This window comes from Cyclopterus lumpus, chromosome 6, assembly GCF_009769545.1.
Source record: "Cyclopterus lumpus isolate fCycLum1 chromosome 6, fCycLum1.pri, whole genome shotgun sequence".
Taxonomy (NCBI): domain Eukaryota; kingdom Metazoa; phylum Chordata; class Actinopteri; order Perciformes; family Cyclopteridae; genus Cyclopterus; species Cyclopterus lumpus.
In genome coordinates, this window is record NC_046971.1 from 8,654,444 (window position 1) to 8,675,108 (window position 20,665).

At 41.7% G+C, this 20,665-nt stretch overlaps 1 protein-coding gene across 1 annotated transcript in view; it reads left to right on the forward strand.

Annotated features, from left to right (window-relative positions):
* Positions 1 to 253: 253 nt before the first annotated feature.
* The window catches only part of LOC117732450 (potassium voltage-gated channel subfamily D member 2-like), a 31,639-nt gene continuing 11,227 nt past the window's right edge, over positions 254 to 20,665 (forward strand). The window contains 2 exon segments of the mRNA XM_034535395.1: positions 254 to 487; positions 489 to 1,366. Coding sequence (XP_034391286.1) covers positions 254 to 487; positions 489 to 1,366 — 1,112 coding nt within the window.

Below are 20,665 nucleotides of genomic sequence, written 5' to 3' on the forward strand. Positions count from 1 at the left end.
GCAACCATAACTGAACAGTTAGAATGGGGGAAAAAAAGGCTTGAGAGTACTCAACAGTGCTATGCGCAGTGCCCGTATACAAGTAAATGGGTTTGTTTGTTTTCTTATCACACATTCTGTTGAGCCTATATAGGTGCCTCAGAAGCCTAACCACCAGTTTCTCTATCTGCTGTTCTTCCTGCAGATGCAATACATCTCTGAACCATAGCACTGTGATAACCGGAGCAGGGTTGTATTAACACTATAGGCCAGCATGGCAGCAGGTGTAGCGGCGTGGCTCCCGTTCGCCCGTGCGGCGGCCATAGGATGGATGCCCGTGGCGAGCACCCCGATGCCATCCCTCCGCAAGACAAGAAGAAAAGGCAAGGACGGACTCATCATCCTCAACGTGAGCGGGACCAAGTTTCAGACGTGGCGGACCACTTTAGAGAGGTACCCGGACACTTTGCTGGGCAGCACGGAGAGAGACTTCTTTTTCCACGAGGAGGACAAACGAATACTTTTTCGACCGTGACCCTGACATCTTTAGGCACATCCTCAATTTTTACCGCACGGGGAAACTACACTATCCACGCCAAGAGTGCATATCGGCGTACGACGAGGAGCTCGCTTTCTTTGGTATAATCCCCGAGATCATCGGGGACTGCTGTTATGAGGAGTACAAGGACCGGAGGCGCGAGAATGCGGAGAGGCTTCAAGACGACGAGGAGATGGACATGAGCAATGACGTCACGCCGGTCAATCTGACGTCCCGGGAGTTCCTGTGGCGTGCTTTTGAAAACCCTCACACCAGCACCTTGGCGCTGGTCTTCTACTATGTCACGGGCTTCTTCATCGCCATATCAGTGATGGCCAACGTGGTGGAGACGGTTCCGTGTGGTATTTTGCCCAACAGGTCAAAGGAGATGTCCTGTGGAGACCGTTACTCTCTGGCCTTCTTTTGTTTAGACACTGCTTGCGTCATGATATTCACGGTTGAGTATCTCCTCCGTTTGATAGCAGCTCCCAGCCGGTACAAGTTCATGAAAAGTGTGATGAGCGTCATCGACGTGGTCGCCATCATGCCTTATTACATTGGCCTGGTCATGACCGACAATGACCAGGTGAGCGGGGCTTTCGTCACGCTGAGAGTCTTCCGGGTCTTTCGCATTTTCAAGTTCTCCCGACACTCCGCGGGGCTGCGCATCCTGGGCTACACCTTGAAGAGCTGCGCCTCCGAGCTGGGCTTCCTACTATTCTCCCTCACCATGGCCATCATTATCTTTGCTACGGTCATGTTTTATGCAGAAAAAGGCTCCACGGCCAGCAAGTTCACCAGTATCCCCGCAGCGTTTTGGTACACCATTGTCACCATGACAACACTGGGGTAGGTGGCTGCATATAAGTCCATACAATCCTTTCAGCTGCTCCATCGATACACAATTCACGGGTTCAACCAGCTCACAGCCTCAACGATACGATACACATACCATATACAACATCTCCAATTGCTTATTAATAGTTGTCCCATTTTATGTATTAACATTATTATATTCTTGAATAAGGTACATTAGCACTATCACACATTTGACTAATATTTGACGTAATCGTGCAGCCACAGGTGTGCATTTAGTGGGCATATTACAGCCTCGAGCGCCGCTCAGCCAATATGACGGTCTGCTTTATCAAGGCTTCTGTGCGGCATTCACTGCCTATCAATGAGCCCGCACCTCACAAACAGTCCTTATCCGAAGGTCACCGCAGTAACACAGACATTGTGGCCAATAAACCGACTGTGGAGGTGTCTTTTGGTTTAATTCCACGTTACAGGAGAGGCCTTAGAATCAGTTACAGGCTCCAATTGGCCAAGACCCTGCATATAGCGCATTTATAGTGAACACTGAGGCACAAGTGCAGTGATTGAATTAAAGGCAAAGTAGTTTACAAAATGTATAGATTAGACACACACACGCACACACACACACACACACACACACACACACACACTCACACACAAACACACACGCACACACACACACGCACACACACGCACGCACCTTCCCCCTCGCTGCATTCTCTCTCTCTCTTTATTTCTCTCTCTATCTCTCTCTTTCTCTCTAGTTTCTCTCTCTTCCTTTACGAGGTACAGTAATGTTTGAATGCTAATTCATGGTCATGAACAACGTCAGCTGTATGTGCTGATGTAGCATAAATAATTAAAAGCGGTTTGAAACGATTACTACAAATTAATTTTGTATTGATGTGTGCACTCAACCGCTCAGATGCCTGCATGGGTTATTTTTATTTTTATTATTAATATTTATATTATTAATTTGATCTCAGCTGCTGCAGCAGTGCGCTTTCCAACGTGCTGAAAAGTTGTTGTCAATGAGTCAGTGTACTGGCCGCCATTTGTCTTTTATTGGTTCAATGAAAAACAAATGTATATTTGGCATTTGAGTGCCTGAAGCACGATTATTAAGTTATGCAGTGGGAAATAATAACCGAACCGTTTCTAATATCTGTGTAAAAATACCCCCGTTGCTTCTTTACTCGCTGCTGCACGTACGAGGTTGAACAGACACTCAGCCAATGTTAGTGCTCACGCGCTGCTCTCCGCTGATGACACATAAATGAGGACCTGATGAAATAATGTTGTCTTTTAATTTCAAAGTCATAACATCACAGATCAAACATTGCAAAAACAAATTGCCACTGGCTGTGTGTACTTATGTGAGCGTGTATGTGTGGCTACATAAGAGTGTGCTTTAAATGTGTCGGGCATAATGCTGTGAATAGATGTGCAGTTTTCTGTTTTATCTGTGATTTATCGGATACAGAAATGTTCATGCTCCATGCCAGAAAACTGCATTGTATGCTTGACTTTTTATGCGTTTGATACGGATCCCTCTTGATCCTCATATCTGCATTGATGCAGGCACTCGGCACCTGGTTACCCTTGAGCTCTGTAGGCAACATATCTTATTATTATTGTTATAATTATTATTATTTATTGTCACTACGCCAACCTCTCTATCTTTCCTGGTGCAGAAGGTGACACTATATATAGTGGATTTCCTGTCTTCTTAATAGCATACAAAGGCTTGCCCCCTGCACTCACTCAATACCAGTCGAACTACCACTCACCCTCGAAATGACCAATGAGTGCATAATTAGCAATATGCACGATTCGGTGATTGAAGCCGCGAGCTACAACGTAATGCTGCATTGGCCATGCGTTCCATTTATATTGGAAGCGCAGATGAGAGATGAGTTGTGTAAGAGGGGTACATTATTTATCTTTTGGGAGCAACAAATATATTGCTGCATTCAGCATGGAATCCCCTTTGTGTTGCTTAAGATGGATTTGAAAAAGATGTTCTGCCCGTTCGAGGAACAAAACTGAAATGTCCTTGGTAATGGGGACATTTTCTGTCACTCCATTGTGAACCATGACAGCCTGGCTGACAGATTTGCAACTTAACTGAAGCCTTGCAGTGGTGCAATATGCTGCATAGTGGACCACCGGTGGAGAGGCTGAATACCCATCACTGTAAGACAAAGTCGGCTCCTTCTCATGATCCATCATTGTCTTGAGGTGTGCTTTAAAAAATAAATAAAAAAACTACAGCCGTACAGTAGAGCTGAATTGTGCTTGTTATTGTCTGCGGAATACACTGAAGTGAGGAAAATATCTGTTGTTGCTCCTCTTCTCCAGTAACCTTCAAATTGTTATCTGATCAAATTAGGTATTTTGATGGTTTGTTTCAGATCTCGGCATGCAGAAAAATTGAGCCACGCCTAAGAAATAGTTATTTAAGTTAGATACAAATGGGGTAGTCTTTTCATTCGGTGTCAAATAATCTTTTTAAAGACTAGCGAGGGCGCTACTGACTGTAACCTCCATTTGAGGCATTTGATTTTATGCTGATAGTCAAAGAGGCCCTATGCCTGCATGGTGTCATGATGCCTTTCCACTACATATATTTTCAATTTCCTTGACTCTCGCCCTGTGGAAGTAAAGACAGTGGCGTGCGTTCTCTCCCCCGCTGATGGCCCATTGATTGTGCTTAAGCAGACGTGCAGACATTGGGAGAGCAGGGGCTCCTGTTCAGTGGCTCTTGGCAGGCAGCCTGAATGAAAGGGAAGGGTGCCTGGAGACTAGCGTCGAATCAATAGGACTGTGCAGCTGCGTGTCACGCCTCTGTGTGTCTGCTGCTCAGTGCCACCAAACACAGGACAAGACCCACTTATCCCACCTTATTTATTGAGACTAATCTCTGTGTCTGCTTTTCGGATATTTAACAAAGAGGAATCTGCCTCTGTCAAAATGCTCCTGCCAAGAACTACAAACAATTGTCAGACTGTGTGTTTGAGATGTGAGATTATCACCTGTGGATATTGTGTTTTGCAATATGTTTGAAAACTGCACTGAGGTCTAATTTAGTGACTTTACCCTTGTCCATTTAAGGCAGCGATAGCTTCCAACATAAAGATAGCGATCCCTTGTATTAGGCCGGAATCAGATGTTGCGGTGTTTTCTTGCTCTTGCTTTTCTCGAGATGATCCACACAGTCAGGGTGAATTAGCTGCAGTGGGACTTTTGGTGCTTCAGATCTTTTAAGTGATTTAAGGTGTAATGGAGTGCACTGCTGAGAGCAGCTGTGAAAACGGTGGAAGTCAAGCGCAACCCACAAGGGAAGAAGAGTGGGGAGGACAGGGTTTAGTGTGGCACAGAGGCCCACTCGTTCCTCTGGACACAAACAGACATTACCTTTGAAAGACGTAATGGCCCTGAGAATCCGACAACAAGCTGTTTATTTTTTTTTTTAACGCACACACACTTTTCTCCCATATCTATATCTTTCAGCCGCTGCCTCCGATGCTGAGAGGAATGATTGTTCTAATTGCTGATTTGTTGTCACATTTACGAGGTGCATTGTCCAATGGTGCAACAAACACGGCTGTACATTGTAGCCTCTCAACAGATGCACAATTTATCACCATGTTGCTACTCTGTGCTACAGCTCCACCCACCAAATACGTCTGTAAAGGCTGGACAAGTGAGCCCTATAAACCTCTCAGGGTCGGATTTATAAGCCAAAGGAGGAAAGGTTAACAGACATGAGGGTCACTGTTGGGTCCATAAACCACCAGAAGTATATAGCCATTATCATGCTTGCCATTTTTGACACCTTGATCCCATTGCAATCAAAACCTACAATGCAAAGCATTAACTTCTGCTTTAATATGGTGCACAGCGAAGCTTTCTGAAGTCCAAACCCCTTTACTACATGTCATATGTAACTGAAATATGCAGGAACAATCTGTAGGGCCTTTTACCGTATCTGTACCCATGAGATAACAAATGCATTCTTGAAGATATAGCACTCATCTGATTGGATGAGTTACCACATGAGCCAATTCAGAGGATTTTCACTCTTCTTTTCTTTTGCCGCCTGTGCACGACCGTCAGCGAGAACATTTGGTGTGTTTGATTATGTGCCGCAATGGGTGTAATTGTTGTGTTCACTAGAATACATTACACCACTTGGCATTGTGTATGTTATGCACATTATGAAAATCAGCAATCCATTATGAGGGATGTGGTGAATTACTCTGTAAAGCAAAAGTGGCTGATGTGAGATGTGTAGGCTGCCATTAGCCTGTAGGCTCGTAGTGCCTCTCCAGGTGCTTTATTGGGGAGGAGAGGTGATGCTAATATGCGGCTGGTATAATGGTCCTGAAGTGACAGGTGACTTAATGAGGGGGACCTGGCAGTGAAATGTGTTCTGTGCGCGCTCCTTTCTGCCCATGCAAATGACTGTGAAATGGAGGAGTGAGAGCGAGGGGCGTGAACAGGAAGCCAGGGAGAGGAGATTAGGATCATTGTGAAAGACGGAATCAAGGAAACAAAAAACGGAGCTGCTCTTCTTCTGCTAAATTGAAAATACGCAAGAACCTGCATTTGCTTCAGTCTCTTTGTTTTCATCACACTGAAACAGTTTCACACTGGGAGCTAGAGATTTACAAGGGTGTTTTAGACGTGTGAGTTGAATGATTGATGAGCATTTTATAGGGATTCATATATTACAGATCACATTTATGTAGCTTTAACGACTTTCATTCGCAGCTTAAATTACATTTTAATGACAGTGTACACGGTATAATTTTACTGAATAATATAATGTTTTTGGTCAGTCAACGCTGAACTGAAAACAGATTCTGGCCAGTTGGTAGGTTGATGTGAGGCTACTGTGTATGTGAACTGACTCTAAAAGCAGGCATGCGTCACTGCGGATGGTCAGATTGATAAATAATCTATATGGCAAGGACAAAATGGCTATCCCTCTATTTGATTTGATTTCTTTGACAACCCGCATTCAAGGCAGCTCTAATAACACTCATTCCATGCGTTTTTTTTTTCTCATTAATTCACTTTGAATGTGCTGCATTAAGCAAGGAAATAGACTAGCATGTTCTGCACTTGGGCCCGGGTAACGTAGTGTGAGGACATAAAATATGGCATCAGTATTTTTTTCCCACTGGTCAGCATTTTTATCTACTTCTTTGTATCGCAAGCAACGTCAAAGATTAATGGAATTTTCCAGAACAAGATTAAAGTTGCTCTGAACGAATGCAGCATCACTGCATTAGGAAACAAGGAGATATGTGAGAAAACACATCACCTCAATTTCATTGTTGTTAGAAAGTATTTGCTCTTTCTGGCTCCACTTGCATTCAATCTAACAGCCAAGAAACCCTGACATAACTTGAGAGAAGGAACAAAATGTGGAAATATTGCCTATTATGCGACTGTGTACTATCTTGAAAGTTGATATGTCCTAGAAGATATCAGATTCAAAGTGTACGCCATGAGATCAGTTGATCAAATGGTGTGAACATTATAAACCCAACCACAGCTATCTTCTCTTCTGGTGCTGCATGGCTTATTTACATACTCAACATTTACATACAGATGAAAATGGCTGTTCTGCTGATGGAGATTGGTATGCAGGCACACATAATGCCACCTCAACACTTTGTTGAGATGTCCAACTTTATTCTAAACGGTGTTTACTGTGCTTAGCTTTAGATCCATACACTTACCATGTCAGGATCACAATAAATATATTGCCAGGCTATCTGTAGAGCTCATTATTCTAAACATGTCTCCCCATTTATTACTAGGCTATTGTATGTGTCCAGATTGTAAAGCCCTCTGAGGCAAATTTGTAATTTGTGATTTTGGGCTCTATGACATGAATTGAATTGAATTAAATTATGGAGGCCGAGAGAATAAGGGGTTAGCAATACCACAACATTTTGTTTCAATTCAAGTAATACCAGGACCACAATCACACCGATCTTTCATTATTAAAGCCAGTAATGTAGAGGAGGACCACGTGTCATTGTTTTAGGTGAATGTGATCATCTTATGATTATTAATAGGCTACCTATGAATCTATTTTTCATCACTTTTTAATGATAAATTACAAAAGATGTGTGAAGTCTATGAGCTAACAAAGTGTTCCCCATCTGCATGTCCGCAACAGCAAAGAAGCAAAGAGTCCATGCATTACTGTATTAAGAGTGTTTATTCCATTTTCTTTTGGTATCAATCTTTTTGATGCAACTATCGATACCCAAAACAAGACTTAATGTCGGTTGTCTCAATCCATTAGGTATTGATTCTCCAACCCCTCCAGATCAATGCAACTCTGAAAAACACAAGCAAATGAAGAAAATATCTTCCAGATGACAAACAGAAATAGACAAATGTAAGAAACACAACAGCATGGGGAGGCAATATGGAAAAACTGACAAACACACTTCAAAGGAGAACAATGGTTCTTTTAATTGATGTCAAATTACAATATTCTGGGAGATTTGCGATACACTTCACCTTTCACTAATTGTAATTAGTTGTGTTCACCAGTTTGTAGCGCCCCCATCGTCACATTCGTTTGCTTTTCTTGTGTCAAGTTGGTGAATGAGTTTCTTCTTGACTTTATTGTGTTCATTTGTATAGCGTCTTTTTTTTCTTAATGCCACAAAACGTGTTTTCAATATGGTCAACTGTCTTTAACACGATGGTTAAAATTAAAGAAGTATTCATTTTAATCAAAACCGTAACCAGAATGTTGTCAAATCATAAAACTGATTAATTTTTCATTAGTGATTGGAAACGGCTTTGGAAGGCACGGACAAGAATTATCCTTATAATAAAGGCATAAGTTCAGATGTGTCCTTCTCATTGACAAGCACCTCATTTTGTGGTTTAATTTGGATGGCTTTAAGTACATTGAGCTCTCTTCCTCTCATTCTGAAACAATTTTGATATTATTCTAAAGTTTATTCTATATTCATGAATCAATTCACTTCCTATCATTTTAGTAGGACCTGCAATTCAATACAACATTTCCACATACTGCAGAAACTCTTTTTATAAGTTTGAGTCCAGCCACTGTTTCCTTGGAGAGACATACTGGAGCCACTGCCACTCACTTGTTTAAATCTTCACGATCAGGGATCTCGCTGTAAGGCCAGAAAACTAATTATCAACTCAATGTGGTGTTGACACAATGGAGAAATGAATTGGTATGTATAACTCCCACATGGTCACATTAACATTGTGAAAAAAGAAAATCACTGTCATAAATTGTAGAGTTTAACAAATGCAAGTCACTGGCCTCGCATTTGTTACTTCTGTGTCACACTGAAGCTAATGGCTATTAAAAGAACAGACTGCATTTTGTTTTTCACCATTTTTTATGCCCGCTATGCCTGTCTAAACATTTTCACATTGCCATGTAATGAGTGTGGGTTGAGGAGAAACAGTTGTTATTTTTTATTTGTAGATGCCTCTGTCACTACGGTAAACATTGAACTAACATTCATCATGCTGCAGATCAAATCCGGTCTTTGACCCCTTTTTTATGACCTCAAAATCACTCTTTGCAAAACAGATGTTGGAACAAAAACGTACGAGGGCGGTGATGATCGTCCCACACGTCACTATGAGGAGTTTGGGAGGAGTGAATTGCACTTTACACCGATTTTCTTTCCCTCACAGGCGCATGGGGCCGCATAGCAAACACAATATCTTGAAACAGTGCCAGCTTTTATAATGCCAGACTGCGAGTATCCCTCCCCCTGACATTTGTCTCTTTATCAAAAACGCCCCTCAGCCAACAAGCCAACATCTGTGATCAGCAGAGATCCAGAGATTATGGCTAAAAGCAATCACGAGTCTGCTGTGTGAACGAAACATAATTTAAAGAGTGATGTAACTTCTGCTGGTCCGACACCCCAATATGAAGAGTGATGGTATATCATTAGACACGTTTTTTAAATGAAACTTATGCTCTCTTCAAAGTCTCTCAGCAAAACAAGAACTTGGGTGAAATGAGAGAAATCCATTACCTTGACAGTTACCTCAGTTTTAAAGTACCTACACTTAGATGCGGTGTAGCATACATTTGACGGTGTCACACTTTCATTGTATAACAGTGTGTAATGTTAACACTATAGCCCCGGTCTAGTGTCCTTTGAGAGCGTTGAAATCGATGGAGGCTTTCATGTACCGAAGACAACCAGAAGGTTTGTCATCAGTTTCAGAGAGAGCGGTGAAACTTTGATGCTAACACATTAATTGAAACTTGGTTTGCAGCTCATTCATAATACGTGAACGTGTCATGAATATTGATTTAGCCTGTTTGTCGGCATTAAAGCACTGGTTCACTGCTGATGAATTGTCTCGTTTTTTCTTCATCGCTGAGGCATCTTGTGCCAGTTTACAGCGTCAGGATACCACAATAAAAGCTCCTCGTGATCAATACTGATCTCACTTGAATGAAATCCACAGTTTGCTGTAAAGGCAGAATACACATCTATGCAAAGTCGCAAAAGTGTGCCCTCGAATGAAGCTGCCCATACTCGCCACTGTTAACCCAGTTACGTTGTTGAGTCTTTGCCACAGGCTCCATAGATTATTAGTTTTTGTATGCAGTATGAATGATAAGAGGCCATGTCCCATTTCAGATGAGGTTTAAAGAGCTTCCTCCTGTCTGCCTGGCAGGGAGGTCCTGCTGAGATGAGGGATGTCAGCCTGTCACCCTGACGCATGGCAGCTGTTTCCTGCCCGCCCCAGCTTCTATAAATAGCTAGATATATCACCTAATGTAGGTCATTTGGTCAAACAGAAACTAAACAGGGCATGTGCTCCAGGGATATATTTTTCTCTTTCAACCCCAAACTTATTTCACATGTCCAGATGTATACCAGTCACTATTTTCTATTTCTTTATACCTTCTTCCTGCAGTCGCAGATGGATTGATGACATATTAAGTGGCGATCATATCATGCTATTATTTTATGTCAAGTTCAGACTTTCAGAATCCTCCAGCGAGCGGAGTAGATCTTAGAAAGAGAAATATTATGAGTATATCTGTTTTCTTCTGCTATCTACCATTATTGCAACTACCAGTTGCTATTTTTAGAGTTGCTGTTTAGGCTACTGTCTATCGGTGATTGACACCATAAAGCCTGTAGAATATTAAGTATTTCATTACAATAGCAATGACTATATGAAGTGCATTACTTTTTAGGTTGTTCTATTTAGGTGTTGGTTCTTGTTACTGAGATAGTCAACATTGCAATCATACAGAACAATGCACTGCAATGGAATTACCAGAAAATATGGTCTTAAAGAATTACCACAGTGTTAAATCAACACTTTACTGCCGCAGTCTCAACAGGGATTGAGCATTACATCTTCACAAAGGGAAATGGTGATGATGCTTTTATTGTGCCCGGCACCTGTAAATTCAGAGCAGTCACATGGCAGGTTCAAGGCATTACATATCAGAATCTGTCTTTTGTCTGTATTTCAGCATAATTTACTTTCCACAGTGTGTTTCGGGGGTTTCTGCATAAACAGACAGTAGTTCTGTCGGCTGGTTGATCCACCACTTTGGTGCAGACTGATATATCTCCACAACTATTGAATACATTTTCATTACATTTGGAGCAAAAATTAATGACACCCAGAGAATGGGTAACATGAATGGGTATCATGAAAATGGCTTACTGATTTTGGTGATCCACTGACATTTCCTCTAGCGCCAACACAAGGTTGGCATTTGCAGTTTTAAGTGAATGTCTCTCTGGGGTGGCATGCCTTACAAGTTGGTGCATAAATTCTTGTTCTCTTCAGGATGAATTGTAATTAATTTTCGTCAGGAAGAACACTTCCAAACCAGGTCAGGTAATGGGGGTGGAGATGCGGTCGTTTCGTGGCCACGCCCACTTAGGAGACAGGGCGTGCATACCAATTGAAACACTATTGGCAGGATTTTAATAACAGGTTGCGGTGTTTGGCTGACAGCTGATGGAATGAAAAGCTCCCTTTTATTTTTTGGATAATGTGTTTACCCAATTTGGTTATTTTCTATTCAATCACATAATGGTCATGGACGACACTCACGCCAGAGATCTGGGCCATGTTCCAGAAAGCAGGTTTAGTAAAAACTCTCAGTTAGTTAACCTTGAGATGATGACAAAGGGAGGTAACTTAAACGGTTACCATGGTAACTGACACTGTGGACCTACCCTGTCCGCTGGCACGTTTTCTTTAACAACCCCTGCTAACCCTTTCTCCCTGTCTCCTTCCTCTCACCGAGCCAGACATCCTGTTTTACATCCTCATTGATTCAGTCTGTGGCAGAGCGCGTATTGAAGTGAATTCATTTACTGAGGTTCCCTGGATGTCCAAATCAAAGTCCTGGTGACAAATTAATTTATTTACTCAAATCTAAAGTTCCTGCTTTTATGTGTTGTCACTCATTTCTCTTTTCCCTCACATTCAAATACCACCCTCAGCTCAGAATATACTATCTCTTTTATATAAATATATAACGCGGTGACTCTGAGCACGCAGTTGATGTTGGCTGTCACTGATGGAACATAATTCCTATAATATTGGAGATTATATGTTAATATTTCAGAGAAAGCGGAACGTGGTGCAGCTGCAAAATAGTTTGAAATTGAGTTGTTAAACAGACTGAGTATGGTCTGAATGAGTGAACAGCATTTCAGTGCCTGGGTTTCACATTTGTTTAAGTAGCTGAAATAAAGCAAAAAAGATGTCCATCTAGGGTATCTTAACATATTATTACTGGATCAGATTGTGAGTTTACAATCAGTTCTCTTAGGTCTCTTGATCTATGTATTTTTATTATTTTTAATCTTCTACTATATGTTTCATCTTCAGTTGCTCTCTCCTGTGTTTTCTCCCCGTCAGATTAAAGCTGAACAAATATATTTAACACCCAGTCAGCACAAAACACAACGTTATCATTCTATTGACCTATTGACACTTTTCCAAGCTCTGACTATTATTCAAAGATAAATGTGCACAGTCCATATACATCTTACATACATTGGGCTTTGACTCTCGTATACCTGTTGCCATGGTGAATCGTGGTATCGAAGCGCCATTGATGATGGCTTTTTTCCTTCATCGCGCACAGTTAACTCAGAGCTCAGGGTTCAGCTCAGACTTTGTTAAATCTGCTTTCTGAAACAGACCCTGTACTCAACCGAGTGCACCTTTCCGGTTACTGACGGTTCATTTATTTTTCATCTTGTGCCATCATCAGGTCGAAATACCAATTTGTCCAATTCTTTGGGATATGACCACATACCTGCTGTAAGCTTACGTTCCCATCAGCCTCAGCTATGATAGAGCCAAAGCTGTTCCTTCATGTATTCATTGCAAATGATCAGTTATTTACAGGATAACGCACTACACTTAGAAAAGGTTGAAAATGGTGAACATTATACCTGCTAAAATCAGCACGTTAACATTGTGACCCTGTTGGAATGCTGACAATTACATTTAGCTCAAAGCACCCCTGTGCCTATAAGTACAGCCTCACAGAGCTGCAGTTTTAACGACTGTCAGTCTGCCAGGGTAACTGTACAAGTCTTAAAATGATAAGATCTGCTACTTCTTGCTCTACTATCACACCTCTTTCATATTTTTATTGCGCTATCACAGTTCATTTCTAAATCCCTGCTAAAAGAAATCATGTCAGTGCTCAGTTTATGACATTCACATTAGGTGCTTTACCATTTTGTCACAGTGCATCATGTAGTGGAAACTAAATGGGTGTATATATTTTCAAGTGCTGTACTTCAGTACAATTTGAGGTTCTTGGACTTTATTTGAGTATTTCTACTTCATACTGCTTTATACTTTGACCTCACTCATTTCAGAAGGAAATAAAAGGTATTTGATACATTTTTTTACTCCACCGCAATTATTTGACTGTAGTTATAGAATTTAAATACACACTATTTAAAAACTACCCAGCAGGATATAAAACAGTTATCACATTAACCAGCATGGTTAAAATGCTGCGTATCAATGCATCAATATTGATGATACAAATTTGAAAGGGGGCATTCTGAATTTGTATTAGTTATTTTGCTACAGAAAGTTTTGAATAAACTATTTGAATGTGTATTTATATTAAGTAGTATTTCCTCCACCACAGGACAGATCATCCACATCCGTTTATGAAAATGGAAAAATTCCCAAACAAAATCCTTTGTGTATTTTAGCTCAGGTATATTTTTAAAGCCCACATGCAAGTAGTGAAACACACACATTTCAAGGTCAGACCAGGTAAGCATAATGAAGCATTAAAATGACTAATCCTAATCGTGTCCTGTCGATGGCTTCTGATACTGTAATGGTTGGATTTGATTGACTTAAAAATTGCAACAATTTCAAAGCTTTATTCAGAATGGAATGGACAATAGTTCCTGTCGATTGATATGTTCACCGAGGTTTTATTGCAGAGTGGGTTCTGCTTCCACCTCAAGGATTTCCTGCCTGTGTGTCTCTCTGCAGGCATCCTACTCAGGAGTATCTCAAATGCTTAAGGATTGCATTTCCATGCAGGGATTTTCATTTCTTTTTCAAGGTATTAGTGCAAAACCGTAAACAGTTGATTATTATTTGTATTTTTCCCCTTAGCCAATTGTCCGTAATCCCTGTGGAGGAGCTTTAGAGTTAGATTTCTGGCATGCTTGGCCTTATCTTTACATAACGGCCACAGACAAACGTAGTGTGTCTCATTTTGACTAAGCCACACATTTGGGCCGAAAGGCAAAGACAAGCGAGTGAGTTGGACAGAGAAGAAAGTAGCTCAGACAGTTAGCATTATTAAAGCCGGGTCCCGTTTAGTCTCATTTACCTGCACATTTACTGACATGCTCTCACGTACAGGGAAACGCGTACTATGTGCTTATGTGGTAATGTTTGATCCTCGGGTCCTTACTGTCCTCTGCAAGTCACAGGGGAATCATGCCGGATGTTTCCAGGAGACAGATCCAGCGTCAGCCTCGCTAATGTGACATTCAATTACCTGCAAAGGTGAAGTGGTTTCATTTGGATCCAAAAATCCTTTTTTGCTTGGACTTTGTTCTATTTTACTCCTCTTCTCCACACCTTTCTGTACACATGTTGGTGACAGAATAACAAGCTTTGTCATATGCTGTTCCAACTCTATGAAATGGCATCCATCAAAGTTAATGGGCTGTAATCATCACCACAAATACACTGTCACACATCCCACTGCTCGCTCCTGAGTATTCAACTCCTAGTCAATGGGATGTAAAGACTGAGCGCATGGAATAACATTTCCCATGTCATTAACGACTCCGAGTTGGAATGGGAGGAAAATCATAAAATTGTTATTTTCAGGATTTCAAGATCTCGTCTTTGGGGACTGCGGAGGAGAAACATTCATCAGATGTGCATGTGACATCCAGTCGATACTACTGACGCTATATTTCGGGGGAACTTATCGACATTGTCATCTTGCTAAATAATTCCTATTAAACTATGTCACTCACTACCGACAGATCTGCTGTGTGGTAGATTTATTTTCCAAACAGCCAATCTTGCCAGCTTCAAATCCGGGTTCAGCAGGGTTCTACTTATCTCCACCATGTATAGCGCTGGACATCTGATTATACAGAACATCACGACACACAGGAAAACACACGCGTAACCAAACTACTCTTTCAGTGCCTGGTATGGCAGCGCTCCTAGAAGTCTGTCCCTGACATATTTGTGTGTTTGATAGGATGTTTTAGCTGTAGCATCCCCAGAAGACAATTTGTAGACCTCAACAGATGGAATAGTCCAATTAGAAAGCAGGGAAAATGGATGGGAGAGATGGGAGACGTTCCAACTCGTTCTCTCTCCCCTAGGACAGACTGCTAATCTTAGAGTACAGGTACAAAACCAACATCACTTCTGTTTTGGAGGGGAAACATTGTTTTGTTTTTTTAAAGAAGAGAATTACAGGAGGCGGGCAAAAAAAAAGTGCCTGTGATTTGATTTCTAAACACTACACCGTCAATTTGATACAGCTTGTTCTCACTCCACATCTACAGTATGTAAAAATATCTCCTTCTGTTGTCTGATTCTTCAAGGGCAGACGTCCCACAAAGCAAATTGCCTTGCCATCAGCCAAGACCTAAAAAAGGAGAGGAAATAAAAAAAAAAAAAGTGCTTAAATATAGCAACCCCATGGGATAGTGAGAGGGAGGGCGTGCTGTAGTGTGATTAAAATGAATAACCTTAATTCAGTCACGATTGTTAACGGTATATTCAAATGTGCTGCCTCTGCTGGAGCCAAAGCTGCGCCCGTCTTCGGAGTGTTAACGTCATTATTCATCCGGAGGCCTGTCCTCTGCAGTGACGAAGATCCCGATGTTAAAAATAATGGGGCGTTGTGTCATTAAGTACACATGCGTTCTCCCTCTGGCCCAGGGTCAGTTTAATTCAGGCTTCAGCCACCCACCCCTGCTGTGAAAGCAGACACCGCTATACACTCCTTGATGACTGATAGATTGTGTGGATGCAAGGCCAATTTTCATCGGCAAAATGACCTTTCGGTCGCGTCGTTGTTGTTCCACCCATGTCCCTGAGTTATTATATTTCATGTCATTTTTTGATTTGACAGGAGAAGTCTCGTGGTGTGAAATGGGAAAAGTAATGATGTCTCCAATGCGCGTGAAGAAGCGTGGCGCAGTTGGGGAGATGGTGTATATTGGTGCAGCTAGCAGCGCCGCTCTACCCCAGGGGCCAGTCAGCAGCTGTTCGAAGAGCTGTAGCTCTATCCAATACTTCCCCGCAGGTTCTTGCTGGTTCCATGTACTTGCTGTTATCTGGGCTCGCTGCTGTCGCCGGTCTGGCTGCTGTCCACACTCTCTGAGAGAGCGCTCAGTACATTTATACGCTTCGCCGCTCTTTCTGTCTCATCCCAACCTCCGCTATTCCCCTCAGCTTCACTGTGAGATTCTGAAATGTTCCTTTGAACTTGCAGCTGTTTTATTATTTTGTTTTAAACGGCTGGAATTTGTACCTTGATGTTTGTTTCAAAGACACCCTGAGGAATTTGAAATGCTTTTTTCCCCACTGGTATGACAAGTAATCTGAGGCCATTTATGCATTGAGCTTCTATCTACTTGCACTATCCCATATGAGGCATAACTATCCAGCATTAACAACCAGTGTCGTTTTGCATGTTTTGCAGTGTGGAGATGAGAGACTAAGCAGCTGTTTGGTGTAAAAAGCTGATCTGGACAATTTAAAGTTGCAACTCAAACAGAATCTAAAAAGATTTCTGGTGTTGAGCGTAATGAAAATCGATCATTTACCCCCAACATTTATTATCCCTAAACTTTCTCCTTTCCTCCAAATGCTAGAAATATATTTGGCATTACTTTTTCAAACTCTTTTATAGTAATATTGATCTGCCCAGAGACTGCAGAATGTTATTCAATCAATCAATTCATTCTTGACTTAGATAGAATAGTGGTTTGACTGGCAATCCCAATATGAAGTCAACTGACTAGCTCGTTTTTCTTCATCAGTGGATGGTGTTTGCTCATTTGTCATAGAGATGGATCTGTTGACCTGAGAGCTCAGTTTTGATATCAAAGTATTCACATGTTCTATCTTCTCAATTGAGAGGAAGTGCTGCCCTTCTTTGCCTTCTATAATTGGCAATTAAATAACCTTTCGGTTTTGAACTGTTGGTCAAAAGATCTGACTTCAGGTCTGATGGGCATTTTCAATTATATATTTTTTACATTTACATTTAAAAGTGTAGCCAGTTAACAGATTAGGTGGGTATTTTAGCAATGTATTATTGCATTTACAAACAAGTTGGGCATGTGAGAGACAATTAAATAAATTGAGTTATCAAAAAGAACACAGACGGTGAGATGTCCTGACTTTTTTCAATAGTATAATAATAATAATAATCATAATACTTTAATTTGATAGAGCGCTTTTCTAGGTACTCAAAGACGATTTACATAGGGGGAGAGACAAACAGAACAACACAAAAAATAGAAAGTCAAAAGAGCAAATAAAATCAAACAAAGAGAACATTTTTGGTAAAGGAACAAAAATGGAGAAGCTGTGCAGAATGATTCATGTACTGGAGGGCAGGGTGCAGGGGTTAGCAGGTGAAGGCGAGTATGATGAATTCCAAAATGTCAATGCGTTTTTGTACTGAACCCTTCCTGACTGTTAAATGGCTCTTTTTTTTTTCTTCTTCAAACTCTACACTTTTAGTTTGTGTTTTAAGCTTTAATTTGAAAGACTCCAAGCTCAGATAGTGTCATGTTTTTTTTCCGTAGACTTGACAATGCTTCTTGAAAAATACATTATTACATCTGTTTTTACAAGCTGGATGCTCGTCACTATGAGGAAACTAATCAAATGTCAAATTGGTGGAGAGCCCAATAGATAAAATTGATTCCAAAAATAATCAGTAAATGCAGCTGTTTCTTTACGGTAGGTGTAATATTACCAGGAGCACAATTTCACAAAATCCGGTGACTCTGTTCTGCCGTTGAAAGTGCAGATTTTTAGATACTGTACCTCATGAATGCACAAGCTGCAGAGTTAAAGGGCCATTTGGTGGAGGGAGCTGATATCCAGCGGCTGCTCTGTGTGGAATCGCACATCAAAGTTAATCTTGCACCGTCTGCTCTGGTGCTGCGTAGCACTAATCTGCTGTCAGTGTAATGAGGCTCCTGGACCAGTTCTCCTTTCCAACACAGACGTGCTAATCTGCAAGACCTTTGGCGTTTTTTTCTCATCTCCATCACTTGAACACACAACAAAGGTCACAGGGGTCACTTTAAAATCCCATCTGGTCAATAGCAGTTGACCATTTGCATCGGTCCTTATGTATGTCGGAGTATGCACCAGTGAGAGGCCAGTGTGTACCCCACTGCGTCTTTGTGAGGAGGAATTTGCTATTGCACTATATAATAAAACAACAACACATTAATCCTTATTTATATATGTTGGTGTTTTCACCTTTAACCCCACCGTAGGCCTTCACCAGAGGTGCGGTATCTTGCCACCTGCTTGATCAAAGCTTTCTGTGAAAATGCCACCACTCTCTCCCGCATGCCGATTAACCTATGATGAATACTGAATGAGCTCATTAGCATAATCGCTTGAGTGTCTGATGATTTCATTTCATTATCACGTTTTCTCATAATCCATAGCTCTGGCGCCCCTTCGTGCCGCCAACCCCTCTTTCATGTTCCTTTGCCCTCCCCGTTCAGCCACGAAGCAGTGTAATTGCATTATCAAAGTATTATACTGACATGGTGGGAATATACTTTTAGTCCCTGTCTTTTTAAAAGATTGTGAGGAGAATGGACACAAATCTAAACATGGAACGACACATTAAGCAATGAGTCAGTTTACCTCGTTTTATCTTGTCCTGACTGATGGAAGACCTCCCAAGATACATATTATTACTCTCACATTTGCTGTTTGTAGGATATCAAGCTATTTTTATGGGTCCATGTGGACACTTAACCGTCGTAAAACTTCTATTAATACAGAAGAGCCATTCATCTTGTAATTAAAATAAATCGCCGTAAGGAATTGGTTGTAATCACGACTACGAGGAGCTGAAGTAGAGGTGACTTGGCAGATAATAGCAGAGGAATTGGGCTGTTTTTTCTTTTTTGCATCGGACAGCAGTTGTTTCTCATGTGTCAGCAGGTGTACAATGGAGAAGAGTAGAAGAAAAGAAAAATGTCAAGCAGGGCTGTGCCATAGCATAATAAAAAAAAAGGAGGAGAAAAAGAAAGAGAATGAAGCGTTTCATCTCCATCTCGTAGTTAGAGGCAGGCAGGTCCAGACAGAGGAAGGGTGAGTCAAAGTCAGGAATGGAAGAGCGGTAGAGAGGAAAGCTTTTTATCATCCCTGACTCTTAAGAAGATCTCCCAAATGAGAGAGGGCGTGCATGCTAATGTCAAAGCCGCGATGATAACTAGCCGCCTGGTTTCACCGGGTGAGGGTTAAGCTGGGATTTGGAGGGCTGAGGGAATACATGTTTGATATGTGAGCGAGAGAGAGATGAGGTGCCTTTGCCAGAGCTATACGTGGGGGATTATTCTATATGGTTTATCTGTGTCTGCGCGGTTAGGAAAAGAAGAGGAATTTCACCAGCCTTTATTGGTTTTGTGCCGTTCCCGAGTCTCCGCGGTGAACCTTCAGTCAGAAGATCACATTGACATTGCAGCATCACAAAGTCTTCATTTACTATGCATTAACGCCCACTGGCATGAGGCCATGAGTGCGATGGCTGTTTCCTTGAACTTCACATGCCAACCTTCAGCTCTATCCATTACCTTTGTACAAATCTGCAGAGACTGGATCTCAGCTGTATTGTGGAAAGCATGAAAAAAACAATCTCTCACATCTGCTGCGCACTTCGATTATACTGCATTTCAACATCCAGTCGGAGCAATGTAGTGTGTGCATCTGTGCCTGCAGAGTTGACAATGGTTCACCTATCTTAAAGTTGTCCTTCCCTGTAGCTATTGTTCGCAGTTACTCACACTCGAGTGCTCAGTTTTTCCTACCACACATATTACATCAGGCAGTGAGGTCTTCTGGCTCCCTCCGATCTCTGCTTTCCCATCTCGCCATTATGTTGTGTAGTTCTGCCAGCCTCTCCTTCATTCCCTTATCACCTGCAGTAAAAATCCAGGAGGCTAATCCGAGCGCCTGTGGGAATCCCCCCTTTGTAACGATGTATATCTGAGGGATAGCATCAGAGCAGAGTCCTATCGGCCCACACACTCTTAATCCCATCAGTCTTTGGTGTCCAAACCCAAGAGAGGCAGCGCTTTTGGATGTTGGCCTCCCGGGCTACAGCCAGAGATGCAGTGCTGAACATCCGGAATGATAGGTGGTGTTTAGGGATCATGCTGGAGATCATGTTCATTTATTGTGCTTCTGATTCTTGAAACCTTGTGGTGTATCTCCCCCAAGGATTGCATTGCAGTGATACACACTGTAGCTGTGCCACTGCATTGAAACCTTCCTGCAGGGCGATAGCCACCAGTGATGCTTCCAGTCTCTCTGGCATGGAAAATACTTTCTTTTCCCAATCTGTTCATTCGTGCCCATGGATAAATACAGAATGTGCTTAATATTTTAACATGCTGACCAAAACTCCAAACTGATTCACATTTGCTTTATCAATAATATCGATCTATGGTACACAAGAGAGAGTTTTCCTTTATTCAACTAGCTCCTCTTGCCCTTGTTTATTGG